The sequence below is a fragment of the Zeus faber genome (assembly GCF_960531495.2).
Source record: "Zeus faber genome assembly, chromosome: 22".
Classification (NCBI taxonomy): Eukaryota; Metazoa; Chordata; class Actinopteri; order Zeiformes; family Zeidae; genus Zeus; species Zeus faber.
Window position 1 is genome coordinate 15,985,287 of NC_137209.1, and position 21,918 is coordinate 16,007,204.

General features: G+C 45.7%; 1 protein-coding gene across 1 annotated transcript in view; it reads left to right on the plus strand.

The window, feature by feature from the left end:
• Window positions 1-5,611: 5,611 nt before the first annotated feature.
• Window positions 5,612-21,918, plus strand: part of adam19a (ADAM metallopeptidase domain 19a) — a gene marked incomplete at its 5' end in the record, with an annotated part of 144,460 nt that continues 128,153 nt past the window's right edge. Inside the window, one exon of the mRNA XM_080023546.1 lies at window positions 5,612-5,762. Coding sequence (XP_079879672.1) covers window positions 5,612-5,762 — 151 coding nt within the window. The remainder of the gene's footprint in view (window positions 5,763-21,918) is intronic.

Below are 21,918 nucleotides of genomic sequence, written 5' to 3' on the forward strand. Positions count from 1 at the left end.
CGGGAGCAGAAAAAAATCTTCCACCTCTCACCTTTGATTCGAGCGGGCGCCATGTTCGAGGTTCTGAGTTCCATTATTACCGCTCGGGTTAACCGGTTCGGCTGTCATCACTGCTTGCACTAACCGGATATTTCCTTTATTTTCTGTGAAATTGGCTGCAGGCGGCCTCAAATTACCCTGCGGGAGAACAAATAACGGAAAGAGGCTTTTCTTTTGTGTTTCGCGAGACGCAAAAAAATGCGCGCCTGCGCCAGAACAAGCTTCGCTCCAAAAGTGACGATTTCCGAGACTGAGATCCGGTTCTTGACGAGTCGCTAAGCGAAAAAGAGTCCTTCTGTTTTCCGACCCTTTCTTCATGGATTCAGCTGGATTAACACACGGTGGGCGAGGGGGGACTTCTGTCGGTTTGGCTCCGAGTTGTGAATGGAATTCTCACTCGGATCATTGAATTCCGTCAAAAATAATTATTTTGGGGGGAACGCAAAGTGTCAATCCGTCCCTTTTAATATGAATTGCGCCGGGTGCCTCGGCCCCCTTTTTCCCGCCTCGGACTTGGGCTAATTCAGTCCTCAGTTATTATTTTCAGTCTGTAAATTGAAGAGTCACCCGTTTGCCCGCGTTCTTTCACCGGAGTCACCTGAAAGATTGGTTCGCGGGGAACGAATCGTTAGCCGGCGCCGGTTTTCAGCGTCTGCCCGGCGGCGTTTCCAAACGGTCCACGTCGGTTTTCTGCCTGCGAGCTGTGTAGTCATCCCCAGCTGTCTGTGCAGCGAAGGCTTCGGTCAACCTTAACCCCCCCTACCTTACTCTTGAGTGCTCTTGATGTCTTGTCAGTTGTAGCGCAAGTCGACACTCTTTCAGCTGAACGCTGGAACGCTCTCATGAGATGGATGCAGGCAATGACATAATAGTGAGGCAACCAGAATGGCCCCTTCGAAGAAATCCATGAATTCAACACCGGCGCGGGTGTAAGTCTGTTGAAATAAACGTCGAGAAGTAGCAGTGATGTCACCAAATGGCAAAATTGGTGTCGATGGGGACGTATGAAGAAGAGAAACCTGTCGAACTCCACAGAAATGTCCTCAACATTTTGTGTTCTAGAACAGCGTACGTGCATTCTACACCTCAAATGAAAGAGAAATGCATAACAACCCGCTGAGAACCCTTGTTTTGGATTCTAAGTGGGTTGGGCTGGGTGGCTGTAGACTCAAAAGGAAACAAAAGAAACGGATGCATACCTGGCAGCGCGCTTTATTTCCTTGAATGCCCCCGACACTCCTCTGCAAATTACAGGATTATAGTGGTAATCTGTACGATTTTCTTTAAAAATCCCATATTTGATATTCATCCCATACTTATTTAGCTGGCACTTCATAATAAATAGCCATTCAATATGTTTCTGTTATCTACGTACAGTATGTGCTCCTTTTTATGCTGTTGCCATCGTTGGCGGCATCGTTGGCGTCGCCTTTCCTGGCAAGAAGGCACTGATTGAGCACACGCAATGCTGGAATGGCTGACCGGGAGTAGGGGAACGACTCCCGGTGGGCCGGTTGTTGGGACGGTTGTTGGGCCGGAGACGAGGGTCGGAAAATGCAATCATTTTGTCATCAAGATCACGCTATAACGGACGTTCATCCAGAACTCACAAGAGAGAGCGGGTCAAACTAGGTCTACATGCTTCTGAGATCTAATCAACGTGTTGCACACCCTTTTGATTTCAAAATAAAAGCTCTGTTTTTTTAAATTTCCTTTTTCCTATTTCGTTTTCCTGATTTACTTTTTTTAAATTACAAAGCTCAATTAGCTTTTTTTTTTTGTCATGGGACTTCAAGCACTCAAACTAGGTCTATATAATTATAGGATCCAGTCAACATGTGGTCTTTAGATTAAAAAATAGAGGCCTTTCATTATTACTTTTGCTATGAAATCAAAAGTCTGTGCAACATGCAGTTTATGTCGTAGTATTAAGTAGACCTATTCTGAGTGTTGTCATTCACATGACAAAAAAGTATCGAACTCGGAGATTTGAAAATTTCAATAGAAATAGAAAATGTATCTTTTAAAAATGTCATTGTGATTATTGTCAAACCCGCGCACACTAAAAAAAAAAGAGGTTGTAACGGTTGTAGAGAACAGTGCAATAATCATATACCAGTATGTTGATCCAAAAGAGCAAAAATGGTGTATTTTAATTATGGACCCTAAGTTCCCTAACATATAACGAATAAGTTCAATCGTGGAATCCAGTTTCTCCCAACTCAGAATTATCCCCAAAATCAGGTAATTCAAATCTTTTTCGTATTGAGAATGAGTCATTCATCATGCACTGGTTTCCTCATGTCATCAGTCAGGCCACCACCCACTGGTTGCAGCTGGCGCAAGATGCTGCAGCTAGAATCTTCTGTAGTCGCAAAAAGAGAGACCACATCAGCCCCATCTTAGCATCTGCACTGGCTTCCCGTCAATCTCGGAATTAATTAAAAAACTCTTCTAAGGCTCTGCACGGCCTTGCTATCGAGTGCTGCAGGGATGACGTATTTTTGTAGGCCAACTGGGAAGTCAGTGTCGTCCTTGTTCCCTTGACAAAAAGCCAATGGGATTTTTCCAGTGGATTTTGGATTATTGCAGAAAATAAGCTCTGTGGCAAACAAACGTTTATGATAGTTAAAGGTTTTGTTCAGCAAGATAATCTTCAAAAATGAACAACACTTTTATGATTTTTGAAGCGTAAAATGTCATCGCCAGAAGTCAAAAGTTAACGTTAGGCAATAAACCGCCATCTACGTTCCATCATCATTCTTGTCCCGAACATCGCCTCTCCAGCCTGCCTGAATAACTACTGTCCGGTGGCCCTCACCTCGGTGGTCATGAAGTGCTGCGAGAGGCTGATTAAGGATTACATCTCCCCCCGCACCTTGGACCCACTGCAGTTTGTGTACCGGCCGAACAGATCCACGGACGACGCGGTCTCCCAGGTACTGCACACCACGCTCAGGCACCTGGATGGACGGAAGGAGGCCTATGTGAGATTGCTGTACATCGATTATTGTTCAGCTTCCAATACAATAGTCCCCACCAGACCGGCTGTCAAGCTGCAGGAGCTAGGACTGAACACCCCGCTGTGTTCCTGTATCCTGGACTTCCTCCCAGCCCGGCCCCTGGTGGATAGGGAGGGGAAGCACATGTCCAGCTCCCTCACCCTGAACACAGAATCCCCCCCAGGGCTGCATCCCCAGCACCCTACTGTACACCCTGTACACACATGACTGTGTGGCCAGGTCCAGCTCCAACACCATCAGCAAGTTTGCTGACGACACCGTCGTGGTGGGCCTGATTAATGACGACGATAAGAAAGCCTACCGCGAGGAGGTGGCTGACCTGTCACTCTGCTGCCAGGACAACAGCCTCCTCCTGAACGTCAGCAAAACTAAGGAGCTGATTGTGGACTTTAGGCGACGATTACAATCGAGGACGCACACGCAGTTGGTGATTAATGGGACTTCTGTTGACAGGATGAGCAGCTTCAAGTACCTGGGGGTCCACATCACGGAGGACTTAGGAAATGGACAACACACAGAGACACTGTGGTGAGAAAGGCGAGGCAGCTTCTTTACCACCTCAGGCAGCTGAAGAAATTCCGGATCTCGGTGAGGATCCTCAAGTCCTTCTGCTCTGGAGCAGTGGAAAGCATCCTGACAGGCAACATCACTGGCGGGCCATGCAGAGGGCCCTCCCCTCCCTGTAGGACTTATACACCAGGAGGTGTAGTAGCAGAGCCCACAGGATCATGAAGGATCCTCACCAGCCCAACAACGGACTGTTCCAGCTGCTGTGGTCGGGCAAGCGCCTCTGCAGTCACACAGCGAGAACAGAGAGACTGAGACGGAGTTTCTTCCTGCAAGCCCATAAGAACTGTCAGCGCTGAACTCACCAGGGGTCCTAAGAAAAAGCACTGAGACACTCACACATAGGCTCCACTACCTCACTGTACTGAATGTAGCATACTGTACTGCATACTGTATCACTGGTCTGGGTTACTGCATACTGCGCTGTATTGCTGTTATGTTCAGTGTTACTGTATTGCTGTTATGTACTGTTGTATACTGTACTGTATATCTCCATACACACTTTATTCACATGCACTTTACTGCACATATCTGTATATACAAATAGCCCATATACATAACTCTATTCCCTTTACTTCTATTTTGTACCCCCACTTTATATTATCTTTTTGAGTCTTTTAAATATTTTATTTTATTTTTATTATTTTATTTTTATTATTATATTTATATTATTATATTCACTGACTGCATTACATTTTAGGAATCAGTTAGTTTCAGTTAGTTGCTCGGTAGGAATTAGGTTAACTATTATGTTTGGTTTAGTAGCTATTTTGCATAATATCCGGGTGCGTTGCAAAGACATTTCACTGCATATATGTATAAACGTATATGTATATGTATATGTATGTGACAAATAAACCTCTTGAATCTTGAAACAAACTACACCATGGTCGCATAACTTCAACGTCACCACCACTATATATATACAAGTTGGAAAGTTAGAGTTACGATAGTTTGCAAGAGCGAGAGTATAAACTCAATTAGAAGCTGTAAAATTAGTGAGTAGATGACTTTCCGTGTTCGACCTGAGGACGTTTCAATGTCCCCGACAGCCTCTGTGGTCTCATTTAGCCTCTTGTTTGCAACCGCCTTTTTTAAGACGCGCAAAAGCTTCAAAATTCACCAGTGGGGCATTTACTGGCGTATTTTACGCCGCGGAGCAAAACGTGAAAACCTCTTCAGCGTGTGTGAACCACATACCCTTTTCCAGGCACCTCACCCAAAACCCATTCGAAAAAAAACCCATTGACCTCAGGACGAGGGAACTGGAAGTGACTCCAGCAGCGCTCTATAACCAACAACCTTCCCCAAAATGTTTGATGTGCTGATTCTGTTGAATGGTTGAAAAGCCGTCGACGACAGTTCTTCATTCCCTTGTATGGGGTACGTGAGCAACCCACTCCCCTCGTTCTACATCTTTTAAAAACACACACCGCCATCTGCATGCGCCTCCTTTTGTTTTGTTTCTGCTTTTGCTTTGCCTTCTGCATTTTTTTAACTTTGTCTTTTTTTTTTTGCACCCTCTGTTAAAACACTCGGGAGACAATTTTTGTTTGGCTCTTTTAAGGCGCTCTATAAATCAGGCTTCATTCGATCCGGAGCCCGCGGGCGCAGGGATCCTCTGCGTTCCGAACAGAACCGTCACACCGGCAGGCTGACGCGGAGCCGACACGCGGGCTCTCACGGATTTACCACTTTAAACCGTGATCTTTGGAGGCGTGTGGGTGGGTGGTTCGGGCGCGGCGGACCGGCGCATACAGAGCGCAGTCCGCGGACCCAGCGGATGACGCCGGTTTGAAGCCGCCCGCCCCCCCCCACCCGCGCTCCTCGTTTTGCCGCCCTCCCGGCCCCGGGGAAGCGGAGCGAGCGGGAGCGGGCGCGCACACGGCGCGGAGAAGCGGAGAAGCGGAGGCCGGGGGACGCGGGCGCTGCGAGCGCGGGGCGAGGGCGGACGGAGAGCGGCGCACCGCGGGGGCGCGGGGATGTACAGCAAACACAGGCAGAAAGATGGCCAGACGTCGCCGGCGCGCCGCGGACGTCTCCTCCCGGCGCTCTCCCTGCTGCTGCTGCTGCTGCTGCTGCTGCTGCTGGGCGGCGCGCCGGCGAGAGGCGGCGGGGACGCCCGGGAACAAGGTAACGAGAGAAGACGCGCCGACGTCAAAGTGACTTTCTTGTTGTTCCTCGACCAGTTGCGCCGGTGAGCGGCGGCTGGTGGCGTTGGTGGAGGAGGAAACCCCCCGCGGCGAGGACGCGGTGTCTTTCCACGAATTGTTGCGTTTCTTCTCCCCATCCGAGACGGGGACGGTTTCCTCGGTTGTAATTCGAGAAGTCAAACTTTCGCCCCCGGAGCGCCGATGTCCTTAAAAGGAGCAGGGATGAGAGAGATGGACGTGAACGGCGCGGAAGAGTTGGACGAGAAGGGAGAGCGCGGAAAAAAATATATATATATAAAATAAAGTGGAACAGGTTAAGGACCGCGAGGAACAATGAAACAGCAGCGAGCAGCGTCACGCGTAGAACAACGTAACATAACGGTAGAACAGGACAGAAGTACACGACGGCGGAGGACGGAAGAACTGTAGAGAACAGAACAGTGTGGAACAGAAGAACAGCATGGGGCAGTAGAACAACGTGGAACTGTATAGAACAGTATAACAGTATAACAGTATAGAACAGTAGAACAGTATAGAACAGTAGAACAGTAGAACAGTATAGAACAGTAGAACAGTATAACAGTATAGAACAGTAGAACAGTATAGAACAGTAGAACAGTATAGAACAGTAGAACAGTATAACAGTGTAGAACAGTATAGAACAGTAGAACAGTATAACAGTGTATAACAGTATAGAACAGTATAACAGTATAGAACAGTATAGAACAGTATAACAGTATAACAGTGTATAACAGTATAGAACAGTATAACAGTGTATAACAGTATAGAACAGTAGAACAGTATAACAGTATAGAACAGTAGAACAGTATAACAGTGGATAACAGTATAGAACAGTATAACAGTATAACAGTGTATAACAGTATAGAACAGTATAGAACAGTATAACAGTGTATAACAGTATAGAACAGTAGAACAGTATAACAGTGTATAACAGTATAGAACAGTATAACAGTGTATAACAGTGTATAACAGTATAACAGTGTATAACAGTATAACAGTATAGAACAGTATAACAGTATAGAAGAGTATTACAGTATAGAACAACGTGGAACAGTAGAACCGTAAACAACAGTAGAATACCACGGAACAGCGTGGAACAGTATAGTGCAGCGTGGAACACTATAGAACAGCGTGGTACACTATAGAACAGCGTGGTACACTATAGAACAGCGTGGAACACCGTAGAACAGCGTGGAACACTATAGAACAGCGTGGAACACTATAGAGCAGCGTGGAACAGTGCACAACAGCAGACTAGAACAGTGCAGAACGACGTGGAATAGTGCTGAACAGCAGAACATTGTAGAGCAGCGGAACACTACACTGTACCGCACGGCAGCCTAGTCTTCCCTGCCTCTGCGCCCGTTATGGTTTGGTCGTTACTCCCCCTCCAGCTCAAGAGTTCGGCCGCATTATTCTGTTGTGATCCCGACGGGCGGGTAACGTGTTCACGTCTCTGTGTCTTTCACTCGGTCCGAAGCGACGGCCCCCCCCCCCCCCCCCCCCAAAATGTTAATAAATAAAAATAAAAATTGAAGCTGAGTCTCATCATAGAGAGCCCGAGATGCTGCGTTGTGCTGACAATGGCTGATTAAACGGACTCTAGTGTCTGACCCCTGTCATGTGGATTTAACCGGTCCCCCTCCCACCGCAGTCTCAGGTTAAGTGTGTAACCGGGCCATGGAACAGTGACTCCTTCAACTTTGTCCGCATCACACGATCGAGCCCCCCCAAAAAACCCTCTTCCGGAACTCGCAAGCGCGGCCGCTCAAGGCGTTTTATTTTCTATTTGAATTTTTTATTGTTTGTTTCCCTCTTGGTTGGCGGCGAGACAAAATGCAGCGCTGGCAGCTCGCAGCCGGTCTTGGGGAGAGGGAAGCGAGTAAACAAGCTAATCCAATCACAGGAAAAACTTAACAGACATGGCTCACGCATTCCTCACGCGGCCCCGGCGCTCCGCGAGGAGCGGCAGGAATAGCTCGACTAATTCGCCGGAATTAAAGAGCGGCTTTTTGATACGGCTTTCTTCGCAGAGAGAGAGAGAGAGAGAGAGAGAGAGAGCTCCTCCAGTTCTCCCGTCCTTTTTCTTTTTCTCCTCTCGGTAAATATTATTGCGTATTCGTCGATGTGTCAGTCAGGAAGGAAACGATCATCACAAACTCCATTTTATTTTTGTTTTTTCTTTTGCTTTTGATGGTTGAAAATCGTTCGCTGCTCATGTCAGCCCTCAAGGCACAGAGCGGCGTGCAAATTCATATTATATATATATTTATTTATTAAAGTTAATAGAATTAATCCTTTCAGAAGTTTCTTGACCGATATAAACGGACGCCGTCCTCAATAAACCCACACCGTTGTTTCTACAGTATTTCTATTTCAGCTTGAACTTTGGGTATTCGTGTTTTTGTTCCGGGGCGGTTGTATACCCTACGTCTATGTTAGGGTCCGGCTTTCACGCCCTCCTTTTTTCGCCTCTCGGTAAATAGATTGCGTAGTCTTCGATGTGTCTCTCAGGAAGGAAACGATCATCACAAACTCCGGCAACACGGTTGTTTTTTTATTTTTTGATCGTTGAAAATCGTTCGTTTCTCATGTCAGCCCTCAAGGCATAAACCGGAGTGCAAATTCATTATATACATATATATAAAAAAAAATATATATTTTTTTGTTAAATTAAGTAGAATTAATCCTTTCAGAGGTTTCTTGACCGATATTAACTGACGTCGTCCTCAATAAACCCACGCCATTGTTTATTCAGTATTTCTATTTCAACTTGAACTTTAGGTCTTCATGTTTTTGTTTTGGGCGCTTGTATACCCTAAGTCTTTGTTAGGGTCCAGTTTTCACATCAGGGGCCACGCAAAGTGACCTCTAAATGTACTCTATGACTTTCCTGTACATTTCTTTGAAGCATATTTCACATTTCTTCAGTAAAATGAACGTTCGGGCAAGTAGAATGTTGCTTATGGCTCCCTGAATGAGAGAGTCAAATCCTGTCCCGGGAAAAACACCTTCAAGTAAAAATAGAGCCGTTGGTGTTGATCTCCTATGAATCACAGCGATGAAGTAACAACACTTTACAGCTCAGCCTCTCTATTGTGTAGACATACTTCAGAATCAGAATCAGAATCAGAAATACTTTATTAATCCCAGGGGGAAATTACTAATACTAATAATAATACTTACCAAATTAATTGGCGAATGTAAAATGCACTGGTTAATTATCGCAAGTTAATCTAAGAAATGTAATGACTTAATATGCAACATGGCCAGACGCACCGCGCAAAAATGCGTCCCCACCTAATGGCGTTTTTAAGCAGCTCATTAGTTACTAATTGGCCAAAACTGCAAATACTATGACTGAAAACAAGTTGTTCTCGAATCTAGACTGACTTCAATGCTTTGGAGTTGACGGAGAGGTCCCCCTTTAAATGTCGGCGACGTAGCCACGCCATGAATTTCAAACCCAAGAAAATTGGACTATTTGTAGTTTTAGGCGATTTGTAATTAATGAGCTGCTTGAGTGTATAAACAAGCGTTTAGTTTGCCTTAATTACTTGTCTCCAATACTTACTTACGACTAAAACTTCTGGCGGCTGCATGGTCTTCCGTCCAGGTCAAATTTATTTGCATTGAGCACAAATCCCGAAGGCTTTCAATTCATTGAAGGAAATTAGCCAATCTAGATAAATATACATATCCATAACAATCTATTGGCTTGACATGCATTTTAATTTAGATAAGCTCTTCAAAAGAGCTTAAGAGGAGATGGAGCTATAATGGTGATGGAGATAGGGCTATAATGGTGCAATAATGACGGTGTGTAAGAGAAAATATGGTTATTTATAAAGAAAAAACGGGGGAACGTTAATTAAGGTTGTTCATCCGAGTTATTAAAAAAAACCAAAACGAAACAGGAATATTTTCGGCATACGTGGCCCATTTGTCGCGCCGCAGAGAGCCGGTCATGTCCGTCGGCTGCTTTTCCATGAGGGCCCCATTCTGCCACCCCTGGAATCTGGAATCCGTATTGGATGATTCAAGAGCGCCGGGGTGATTGTTTCTGCCGGCCGGCGGCAGACAGGGGGCGAAACGGCGGCATTCCAACCTCTATAAATGGGTAGTCATCTACTAACAGCCCTCAGCCAGGGCCGTCTCCCGGCAGTCGCAGCTCCTGGGCGAGAGGTCCCGCCCCAGACCCACGAGGTGTCATGTTTGATGAGGTGCCGACCTGCGGAGGCACGTACCGCCGGGGGCCTTCATCGGGGTCCTCCGCGTGGGCTCCCGTTGGAGAGTCGTTGTTCATTTTCCCGGTTGTTGTGTTTACGTCGCGCAGGGGCGGAGGAGGATTTGAGGGATGGGGAGAGGGGGGGGGGAGAGAGAGAGAGAGAGAGGGAGAGGGAGAGAGAGAGAGAGGGAGAGGGAGAGAGAGAGAGCGCGCGATTCACCTGATTCCATCATCACCAATAGGAAAGCCATTGCCAAGTGTCGGTTTGTCGCGTCGGAGCGTGGAACTTTCGGAGTCGTTGACCCCTTTTTATATTTAGACGGAGAACGTAGCTACCTCGCGCGCCGCGTAATTAAGTGGCCTTTCCCTTTGTCGGATCGTATTTGGAATGAAAAGAGGCTTTTATGAGTGAAGGTGAGCAGATTGCGGATGGTTCTGGGTCTCTCTCTCTCTCTCTCTCTCGCTCTCTGATGTAAGGCCACGTGCTGTACTGTAACAGCCCGGCTTCTCTTTAAAGCGTTTCAATTACAACTGGGAAAATCGCCCTGTCACACCATTGATGGCGAGCGCCATCGTCATTCCAATGGGCTTGTTCGACGGCATAACGATCACACACGCGAGTCCTTGTTTCTCCCTTCAAACCAGGGGCGGGGTGGTGTCGCCCAAATTCCATTGATAGTAGTGATATCATAAAAACAGTAGGAAACATGCTGCGGGGGCCTGATGTCCAAGTCGTTACTTTACAAAACCAAATGTTCATAGAGGGAAAGGAAATGTTCTCATGTCATTTTAATTTTTTGTTAAAAATTGATTGAATTCTCACAGCCTCTCGTCTCGTCATATCTGCATATGAAAGCAGCGGATGGCATCAAACTGGAGACGAAAATTGGCGTCGGAAAAAAAGTTCTGTTCGTTGTATTTGATTTTGATTTTTGTCCCCCTCCATTATTGGACACCATTGAAGTTGTCTTTCCGAAAGTAGTACCAGAAATAAAATGCACCAAAACTCCCCCGGCGAGGGAGCCCGGCTCCTTTTAAAACCCCAAACACAGGTCAGGGGGGTGGCAGAGAGTATTAATTAAACCGGACAAGCTTTAGCTCGTCTTTTATTGTCACACACACACACACACACACACACACACACACACACACACCAAAACACATGCATTACGTGCAGCTACGGCCGACACACACACACACACACACACACACACACACACACACACACACACACACACACACAGATGGAGGCCGTGAAATGTATTTTCTGCATTTTTCCCATCGAGGCTTGTCCTTCCTGTGGGGGGCGCGGCCAGGAGCGGTCACGCAATGTTTTTAGTGCATGTTTTTAGTGCATGTTTTTAGTGCATGTTTTTAGTGCGGGGTCTTGTTGTTACATGGCGGAAACCCCATCTGAGCACGAGGAGAACATGCAAACTCCACACAGAAAGGCCCCTAATAGGGAGATAGCCCTCCGGAGCGCGGTGCCAACAGCGCCCTGGGCGGGAATAGAACCCGGGACCTCTTTGCTGTGAGGCAGCGTAGATATGAGTATAGATGAACATGTACATTTCCATTGAACTTTCCAGCGGTTGGGTGAGTGGGCTTCAAAATGAAAGCCCACAAACATAATATACTTCCAAAATAATATGTCTGGCCGTGTCCGAACAAACTAAGTCATAATTTGCTCTTGATTTAAAAAAAAAAAATGTTATTTGCAAAATAATTTTAAATACAAACTTTCATTTTTGTTGCGGCTGAATCTATTCAATTAATCATATTCAATAAGCCTATAAGCTGTGGCAACGGTACCATGGGATAGCTTTGTTTCATAATATCTCAAAATCTGGTCAAAGTTGATTGATTTGTTGGCTCATTATTTTGTGATTCACTTCCATAACAATTCCCCAGAATGCAGGAAGAGAAGTCTCTGACACTCCCCAGGGGGGAGGACGGACCCCAGGCAGCAGTATTGACCAATCACACGGGCGGTCGGAAATGCGGTGCTTGTCTATTCCGTCGACAAATCTCAGGTTGCATTTGCCGCTTGGGGAAAAAATATACTCTAACACAGAAACGATTATATTATAGGTATTATATGATTATCAAATGTAACATAATGTCACCCCCTGATAATGCAAACGCCGGCGCCGACACTAATGCAACTCAAGCTATTGGATATGAAATCTGCGGACTTCCTGAACCCTGTTGTCTTTCCATTTGCATTCATTGGTAGTGTTTTTAATCCTCTTAATTGAGAAAAAAAAAAAAAAAGAGACCGTTGGGCTAAGAGACCATTAGGTTACCATATGAATTTTATCCCGCAGCGTCTATCTTTGTTTCTGGGTGGCAGGAATTTCTTTTTCTTCGGCTTTTGTGTGGGTCATATTTTATTTAATGTCAAAAACACTATTCGGAGGGTTAATACGCAATACGCAATTCACATTTCCAAATGTAAAAATCCCCTCCCTTGAACGGTGAAGTTCAAGTTTATTTATACAGCACATTACAAAGCGAAACCAGGTTTTTACCAAAGTGCTTTGCAACAATGGTGGAACAGCCAGATTGCAAGGTCGAAAAAAAAAAATCATTAAGTGCAGACAAATGTGGCACTCGAGGCTTGAAAAGGGCTGCTGCAGCATCTCCACATGCAGTCACATGATCGCGTCCATAATCCGGTCTCGTTTCCATTAAGAAATAATTATTATTATTTTATTTATTATTAAAAAATAATAATACAAATAAAATAATAATAGTTTTGACAAAATAACTATTTTTAGGAAAAGAGGGAGCGCAGCTTCTGACGTTGTGGTGCGTTCAAAAACCTCTGATTTTTGAGTAACTGAACTTTAACAAAAACACATGGTGGGTGGATTGTATTATTGTATTGGTATTAAACAGCATGTAAGTTGAGATTCGTGAAAACTTTATTTTTTTCGTGAAAACAGAAAGGGCGCGTTGATGTTTTTTTAGTTTTTTTTTTTACACACGGGCCATTCAAGATGAAAAACTACTGCACTTGTAGTGGTCAAACCTGGACTGGATTATAGTAAGAAGCCTAAAGAGCATTTCAAGCCCTATTTCAAATTTGTGAAACCTTTATTCTCTTTGTGAAAACAAGGAAAAGGTGGATTTCGCTGTGTTTATTTCCACAGTCTAGTAACGGAACTAAACGAATGGAAATAAATCAAAATCTAAAATAAAAACACACAGGAGAACCGTAGGCATCATAACCAAGTATATAAATGGGTTAATAAGGCATTATAACGATGTTGTTATAAGCCAGGCTGAAAAGGCGTCCCTGCTGTTTCTCTAGCCACCAAAGGGGGTCCTCGGGCTGAAAAAGGTGGAAGACCCCTCGGGTCGATTCGGGGTCAAATAATGACAATTATTGGGTTGTATTTTGTATGTGGCAGTGATTCCCAGGGTTTTGCTCCCCGCGGTGCCCATGCCGTCGTGTCGCTTCCCAGCATGGGGCTGCTGACAAAATGACCATTTTAATACCTTCCGTTTGCTGTTGAAGGAGCTCTCGCAGTTGAGCTTCTTTAGTTTGTGTTTTCATAACAGTGGCAGCGCCGGGTGGATCTCTCCGTGCGGCGTACGCCTTTATTCGTTGACGCGTCAGTTGTTTTTTTTCGTTTTTTTTCTTTTTAATCTATTGAATAAAGCCTCCGAAGGTAAATGCCATCTTGGGAAAGTTGTATGAAATATACCTCTCGCTCTTTCCCCCCTTCCCTTTCCTCTTTTCCTTGACTGTTCTCTCCTTGTGGCCGTACCAACCATTCTTCAAGGGATTTTGTTTTTTGCCTGCCTTGCTCCCTGGCGCCCCGCATTAATTGACTTTTTCGCTGCATTTGTTTTCATTTCATCATTTTATTCGCACGTAGTTGGACATTCACCGTGGTGAGCATGGTCTTTAAAAGAGAGCACAGTATTTATCTCAGCAAAATACGTACAGCGTATGCGTATATGTAAATAGGTGAACTTTTCGCACCCATCTGCCTTTTCAACAGTATGGATATACTATATAATCACAATCCCATGTATAGAGGATGCGAACTGAGGTTCCGCCGCATCAAACTCCCCATGATGCGTTTACCATATGATGTCACATGATGACTTTCAAACAAAACTCCCTGTTCTGACCCGAGACGACAGAATTGTGTATCAGGGCATGAGTGACACGGTCCTAGTGCTAGAGGAAGTATTCAGAGCTTATGAAACACCACATCTATATTTCTACCGAAGCAAAAGTATCTCCTCTTAGTATGTGCACATTTTTTTTTATTTGAGAGTAAAAGTACTCGTCATATCCAATGCGGCACCAAGTGCCTAATGTACCTTTCCTCTGCAGATGAGGGCTCATGCATATTTGACTTGAAATCTAAATCTAAATCCTGATTTATTAATTTTTTTTTTTATAATAATCATTTTATAATTGGATAATTATTATTTGCTACTACAACTACAGCTACTACTACTACTACTATTATTATTATTATTTTGATGATATATATATTTTTATTTTTTTTAGTAATAGAAGACAATACAGTGGAGTAAAGTTGAAAAGTCACTACAGATACTGTACATAATGCACATAAGTACAGTCACAAAGAACTTTGTCACTCTCCACGACAGCAGGCCACACGCACGCACAAACTGTCCACACCTTCAGACGAAGCCGTGGTGCAGGTCCGCCAGGAACACAGGAGCCCAGAGGGTCATTTATCAGGAAGATGGAGCGGGCGGCACATGTTGTTCCTCTTTCTTTCCTCTCCCCGCGACCCCCCTTTCATTCAGTTCCCTTGACCCTCCTCGCGTACTCCGCTCCGTCCTCTCTCTCTCTCTCTCTCTCTCTCTCTTTCAACCACTGGAGGAGTTGTTGGACATAGATCATGAAACTTTTTTTTTTTTTTTTCTTTTTTATACCATTTTTTTATTTTCTAACCTTTTTTTTTTATTTCTTATCTCACCCCCCTCCCGAGCGCCGGGTCACTTATGTATGACTTATGATTCTTCCTCAGCCCCCCTGCCGCCACGTGATTTTTTTTTTTCGACGCCGCCTCAGAGGCCCTCGGGGCCTGCGGATGTAAAGAGAGCATATGTGGAGTGATAGGAGAGGGAAGAGATGGAGAAGCAAGTCAAAGCAAACGACGGAGATGAGGTCATGTCTGTGCCTGCGCGGTAGGAGCTCAGGGTTCCCCCCTCGACCGTGGCCACTGGCGGGGGCCGGCTCCTTGTCGACGGTGAGAAAGTGTGAAGTGAATATTAACGAAAAGGCACGAGGCAAAACATGCTTTCCCGCAGGATAGAGTTACCCCACCACGCACGGCCAGGGCGAGAATGGGTGGAGCTACGAACACGGAGCACGTACTACGCCATTTCGGAAATTCGGAAATTATTTTAATTGACTTTAATTATTATTTTATAATAATACAAACATTTTTAAAAGAATATTTTTATTTGATTATTATCAACGACAATCGAACGGTTTGTCGAGCCAGGCCCGCGGAAAAAATCCACGTTGATTTAGTCCCGTTGACGTGTGTGTAATTTCCAGCACATTTTCACCGTTTTCTAATCCCAGGACGCAGTTAAGCTCCAAACTGACGCGGACGGCAAATGGGTTTGGAAGTAAAAGAATTTGAGAATCACAGCGATGACTCCCAAAGGCTCGCTTCACATGGAGGGGGGCGGGAAAAGTAACCGTTAAAGCACCAGCCGTATATAAATGGCTCGAAACAATGCACAACTAAGCGCATGAAAGCTACCGGACTTATCTGACCGTGCTCCTCTCTCATTTCTGCCTCGTTTCTTCTCGGGTCTCCGGTGGTTTTTTTTATTTATTTATTATTATTTTTTTTTAATCTTCGCAGAGAGATGCGAGCCATAAACCTCGCGGCAATTCCAAACCGCGAGCTAGCAATTAAACTGCGCGGGAGATGCTGCTGGGAGCCCCGATCCCTTTACGCAGCCTTCGAGGCTGCATTTTTACCCGTTTCACCGAAAACCCCGGGATCTGCTGTTAAAAGCTACGATGCCCTGTGACTCATTGAATTGTGAGTGAAGGGAAAGTCATGGCACCCAGGCGATGAATCACTGTAGCCGCTTGCATGGAGTTACCTATTGTTCACGAAGGCAATAGGGCATGGCACTCACCTTTTAGCACTGGAATAAATCCTCATTCAAACAGTGGGGAAGCTAAAGGCTGGTCCATAGCTGTAGTGTTGTTTAGTGCGCGCGGCACAAATGACGTCGTCGCGGTGCTCGCGGAAGCACTGCGTGGCGCATGTGGGGCGAGGGGGGCGCGCCTCACTATTCTTGAGACTTTGTGCCGCCCGCTTCCGGGCCAACTCAAGATGGACGCGTTCGAGACGAGCGGCAGGTGCCACGGCGCCAGGTGGCATGGCCTGCCTCACCGACAGACCGCAGTATGTGGGGCTTCATGGCGGTGTGTCTGACGTGGCGGTTTGCAGCGCGCTGGCCCCACGGGGTACGGCGCCGTTCACCCTGTGCGCACCAGGCTTCAGACGCAGCACCTCCAGGAGTTATTTGATGATACATGCATCTTCGGATGGGTGTCAGAGGGGCACAAACAGGAATGCAGGGCGGCCAGGTCATCAAGGACTCTGTCAACTGGTGTGAGCTTGAGCCACCGTCACATGAGCGCCAGCAAGACAAAGAAGATGGTGATAGACTTCCCAGAAGACGCCCTAGACGACACCGGTGAACATCCAGGGATTGGGTGTGGAGATGGCGGGAGCGTACCAATACCTGGGTGTTCACCTCAAGAATAAACGCGACTGGTCGGACGAACAGGGATATCCCGTACAAAAAGGGCCAAAGTCGTCTTCGTTTGCTGAGGGGGCCGAGGTCATTTGGAGTGTGCGGTCATCGGTTTGGGAGGTGGAGGCACTGAAAGGCACGGAAACAGATTCAATATACCGGTCAGGAGGGATCGGCTCTGTGCCGGACTGCCCTCTAGATTCCATAGAGGAGGTGGGCGAGGGGAGGATCTTAGCCGAGCTGACGTCAATCGGGGCCTTAAGCAGCTCCTTCAGCAGCAGACTGCTGCTCCCACAGGACGCTGCCGCAGGCCCCTCGTTCCGACGGCGGTTTGACTTTTCAACTCTAGCGTAACATACTGTGCAACCATCCTGTGCAATTCCTCCTTGTATCCTCTGCAATCCAATCTCTGCGCAATTATACAATTTACAGTGCAATATATAATATTTTAGTGTAATCCTACACGCCATGTGTGTATTACAATCATGTGTGCAATTACCCTGTAAAATTATCCATCATGGCCATAACTATATAAGTGATATGTGTATATTGTGTATGTCGTTTATTATTATTTTCATTATGTATTTTTTTAACTTTTCAATCACTCAATCACTCTTTTTCTCTACTTGACTCTCGAGCTGCTGTGACAAGTAGTTGTTCCCGGTCTGGGATTAATAACGTTTTCATCGGATCTTATCTTGTCTGTCGAGAGCGAGGTTGTGAGAAGAGGTCCGCAGCTACCATCTCTACCATCAAATCTATGCATGACCACGAAAATAACCAGACGGCGCTCAATTCATGGAAAGAGATAGCACTGTCTCTGTCCAAAGGTTTGGACTATTCCAGTACCTCAGGACTTCTTTGTCGTGTTTACGACAGCTCTCTCAATTTCCCGCGGTGGTTTGTTCACAGCGCCCCCCTGTCGTTTAGAAGGACGGAAGGATCGCCACAGCATCCACACGTTAACGCGTCCGCTATAAATGTTTCCCGCTCTCCGGTGGTGTGCGCGCCATGAGCGGCACCTATCACCTAGGCGACTATAAATCTAAAGAGGTAGCAGAAGCTTGCAGTGAGATTTGGTCCCATGTTGTGCCTAGAGGTGGGGGGCGTCAAACCGTCTAACAAACCCAAATGGGGTATCGGTTAGAAAACTTGAATTCCTGAAGAGACTGTTATTTCTGATATGAATTTATTAAAACAAAAAATATAATGTTAAATCCTGAAAATAAGATAAAAAAAATACAAAAAAATATAAATAAAATACAAATATACAGAAAATACTAAATAAAAATATACAAAAAAAAAATACAAAAAATACTAATTATATACTAAAACCTCTGTCTGACTTAAAAAAAAACACATTTATTCTTTCCGCCTTAACGCTTATTAATGAAGGAATTTGGCTCACTCCTATTAAAACCAAAGGCGATGAACCATGTTACAGGCAGAACGTGGATCTAAGATTCTCATTAGTCGTAGGTGTAGCGAGACGTCTCGCCAGGAGACTCGCTTTTGTCAATGTTTTCTACTCCGAGGCCGGGCTCAGCGCGGCGGGCATATCTCCGGTGTGGATTTTTAAAATCCTGCAAAGTGGGTCGCCGTTCTTAAAGGGGGCCGCCGGAGTTTGAGACCGCCGAACTACCTCGCTGCACGCGGGAGCGTTTATATCGCGGCACCGCCAACTCGTCGCGCTCGCAAAGAAAATCAATTGCTCCTCCAAAAAACTGAAAAGAGCCTGGGAAAGAACGATTCAAGGAATGGAGTTTAACGGCCTGTTACAATCGATTTCTGCCTCGCCCGGCTCTCTTGGCTCTCCTGCGCTTATCCACTTCATCTAGTCTGTTATTGCAGAGTTGTATTGCCGAAACGGCTCCGGGAGAGGAAGACAAAAAAAAAGAGCCGACGTCCCTCAATCCCTTCGCCGCGGCGGCCGGAGACAACGGCGAGAATAAGGCTCTAGACACAAACGGAAAAATGATTTACAGTGAAACGCTTTCTTAGGCGTTCTCTCTCTCTCTCTCTCTCTCTCTGATGGTGGTCCGCGTATCCAATGAGCGCTCCGCAAACCCAGGGAATACGATTTTAGGGTGACGAGTGAGGTGCCCTTTTTCCTCTCTCGCTCCTACCTCTCTTTGTCCCCTCAGCATCAGATAATCTATCCCTCCGGTCGTCCATCGTCCTCTTGCTCCTCTTCGGTTGGATTTGTGTGCGTGTGTGTGTGGCGGGGGGGGGCCCGTGTTGGTCGCCCGCCCAGCAGATTTGAGAGAATGACTCGGACGCCGCTGTGAATCAGACTGGGGGGGGGAGTTAATGTCAAAAAGGAAAAAAAACAATAGTCAAGATCTCTTAAAACAAGACAGATAAATCTGAGCGTAGTCTCACAGAAATAGCCTCCGCATCAGTAAGGTCTTTGAAGGCCTTGTTATCAAAGCTGGCTGAATAACAAGCACACTTCCCGGCCATCACTTTAGCTCAGATGGAGAGAAAATGTCTATATTTTCAACCCTTTATGGCTTTTAAAAGATGTATTTTTTCGTTTGCAGTGCAGCCTTTATCTGATCAATGGTGAGGGGCAGCGGCTGGTGTTCAATCTGCCTGGGCCTTATTTCTGTGCATGTACTTCTACTACCTTTCTTACTGCATTTTGGTGTTATATCAGATGTGCATGTCACTGCACTGGACATGACTTAAGTAAAAGTGAAGGTACCACTTCACCTTTCTACTTGAGTCATTATGGGGGGGGTTAAGGTCTTTCTTACAGAAGTGCAGGATTTATTATTTTGAAATAAAAAAGTATTTCCAGAAAAAAAAATCCAGTTTTTACAAAATAAAGTCCGACACCAACGGAGACCTCGGCGAAGTTAAAGAGTCCAAATCTAAAATGAAAACACGTAATAATAATAAGGCGTGAATTTGGTATTGAGCCTCTCTTCTGAATCTGGGTAAGATAGGTAGAAAGGTAGTATTAGAAAATGTGGAGGCTCGAAAAACAACCTGGACGGCTGCAAGTTGTTACAGTTTGTTGGACAACGCTTGATAACATACGATCAAGATGCCCAGCCTCAGTCAAGCCAGTTGGAGGTCACCGACCTCGACCGGAAGAAACCGGTTTGGAACGATTTGAGCAGCTTGGCTCCACTTCACCTCGGTGGTTTAAAGAATTTATTTCGTGCCTTTCTTTCTACGGTGGTGTAATCGCTGGTTCTTCTACACATATTCTAAAGTCTAAATGTTAATGCTCAACTCAGTATAAACTGACTCGAAATTGGCTTACAATTGAGTCGGTTAATACTTGGCACCAATCCATCCAATGTTAATACCAGCTTTGAAATTGAGTAATTGTCGATCAGACTAGTTATATGGTTCAAGATGGGTAAGTCTTAGGTTAGGTGTTTTGTTAGAGATGGTTAAGTTTAGGTATAAGGTTAAGCATGGTTACGTTTAAGTATTAGGTTAAGCATGGGGACGTTTAGGTATTTGGTTAAGCATGGTGACGTTTAGGTATTAGGTTAAGCATGGTGACGTTTAGGTATTAGGTTAGGTATAATGTAACTGTAATGATATGGAAGGAAAGTTTCCAAAGCCAAATGCATCCAAATGCCAAAGAATTATGGTTAGGGAGGCAGTCCCCAGCAAAAAGTGACATCAGAAAAATAGAGCATATCAGGGTAAGCACTATAAACAATATAAGATATATAGAAAAGAGTACTGAGCGTATCGCACAGAACAAAGACTGAGCTGTTACAACTAAAGCATTACCGGGTGTTTAAACAGTGCACTCAAAGAGACGTGGAAGTGATTGAGCATGGGTTCAGTGCTACCAAGGTGAGAAACAACATAATCGTCCTTCCTCAAAGAGGAACAAAAACAGCAGTGAGGACTGGGCTTGGGCAATCGTAATGTGTGATGTAGCCAATGCGCTCTCCCCGTTCCACAAGTGCAGGATTTATTATTTACAAGTAAAGCCTTCACACAAAAACATCCAGTTTTTACTAAATGAAGTCCCACAGCAACGCAAAGCAACGGACAGGGCACAGGTATTTTCGTAACGGGATGGAACAGGACGGCCCCTTAACTCAGTTGTGTTAAATGAAAAAAAAAAATGTTTCCAACATGTAGCACAATAACTGTCTTTTTTTTTTTTAAGCGTGAATGGGCATCGAGGTAGCGGATTGTCTGGGCAAGCCATGCACATCCACGAGGAAGGTATCCTCGACGCGCCTGCAATGTGCACACAGTGGAGCGCGGATCCCGGGCGTCCCGAGGCGCACTATCAGGGCACCCATGATCTGCGCTGCACTGTGTCGCTCCGTTTGCCCAGAGTGGCAAAATGCCAAGAACCGGAGCTGGGGGTCCATCTGACCTTTCTTTTATTTTCTGAGCACCTGCCCCTTTTAACGTCTCTGCACGGTACTGTAGAGTGGGCAAGTGGGATCCGATCACCAGTGGTTACTCGATGGCTCTGAGCGTCGAGGGCGAGCGCCTCTGCCCCCTCTCTCCCCCACTCTCCCCCTCCTCATCTCTCTATCTCCGCTCCAGCTTCAGAACATGGTAAACTGCATTTACACCGTTTCAATGCTTGGATTTTTCCCTGGCGGATTAAGGAAATAAGCAAATCGTCTGTCATCAATGTCAATCTCAGTCGATGGAGTCGATCGAAGGTAGACAAATTAATCTGCCTAAGCCTAGTGGAGACATGCACTCTATTCTGACCCCCAGCCTTGTTCGTCTCATTATTTTTGCCGGCGTCTATTCTGAGGCCCTCAAATGTCACGGAAATGTTTTAGCCTCCACCCCGCCTCTGGCAGGTATAAGCGAAGGCCAGCTGACATTTTATGGATCCCTTTCAGTCTCAGCTGCTGTTAATTGGTGACCTTAGCTCAGGGGAGAAAGTATTTGATCTCCGGTGCCCTGCGGTAACAGGGCTATCACAATCTTATTTTGAAAGTCAAAGTCGCCCCCCGGGTGGGCCTTTGATATTAAATGCTTCTTGCAGTCGAGCACGAGGCTGACAAAGCCTCACTGTGAGCTCGCATGAAGGTGCTATTTAGCCGTGCAAATTGAGCAATGAAAGCGCTTGACAATGAGAGGCCCCTAATGG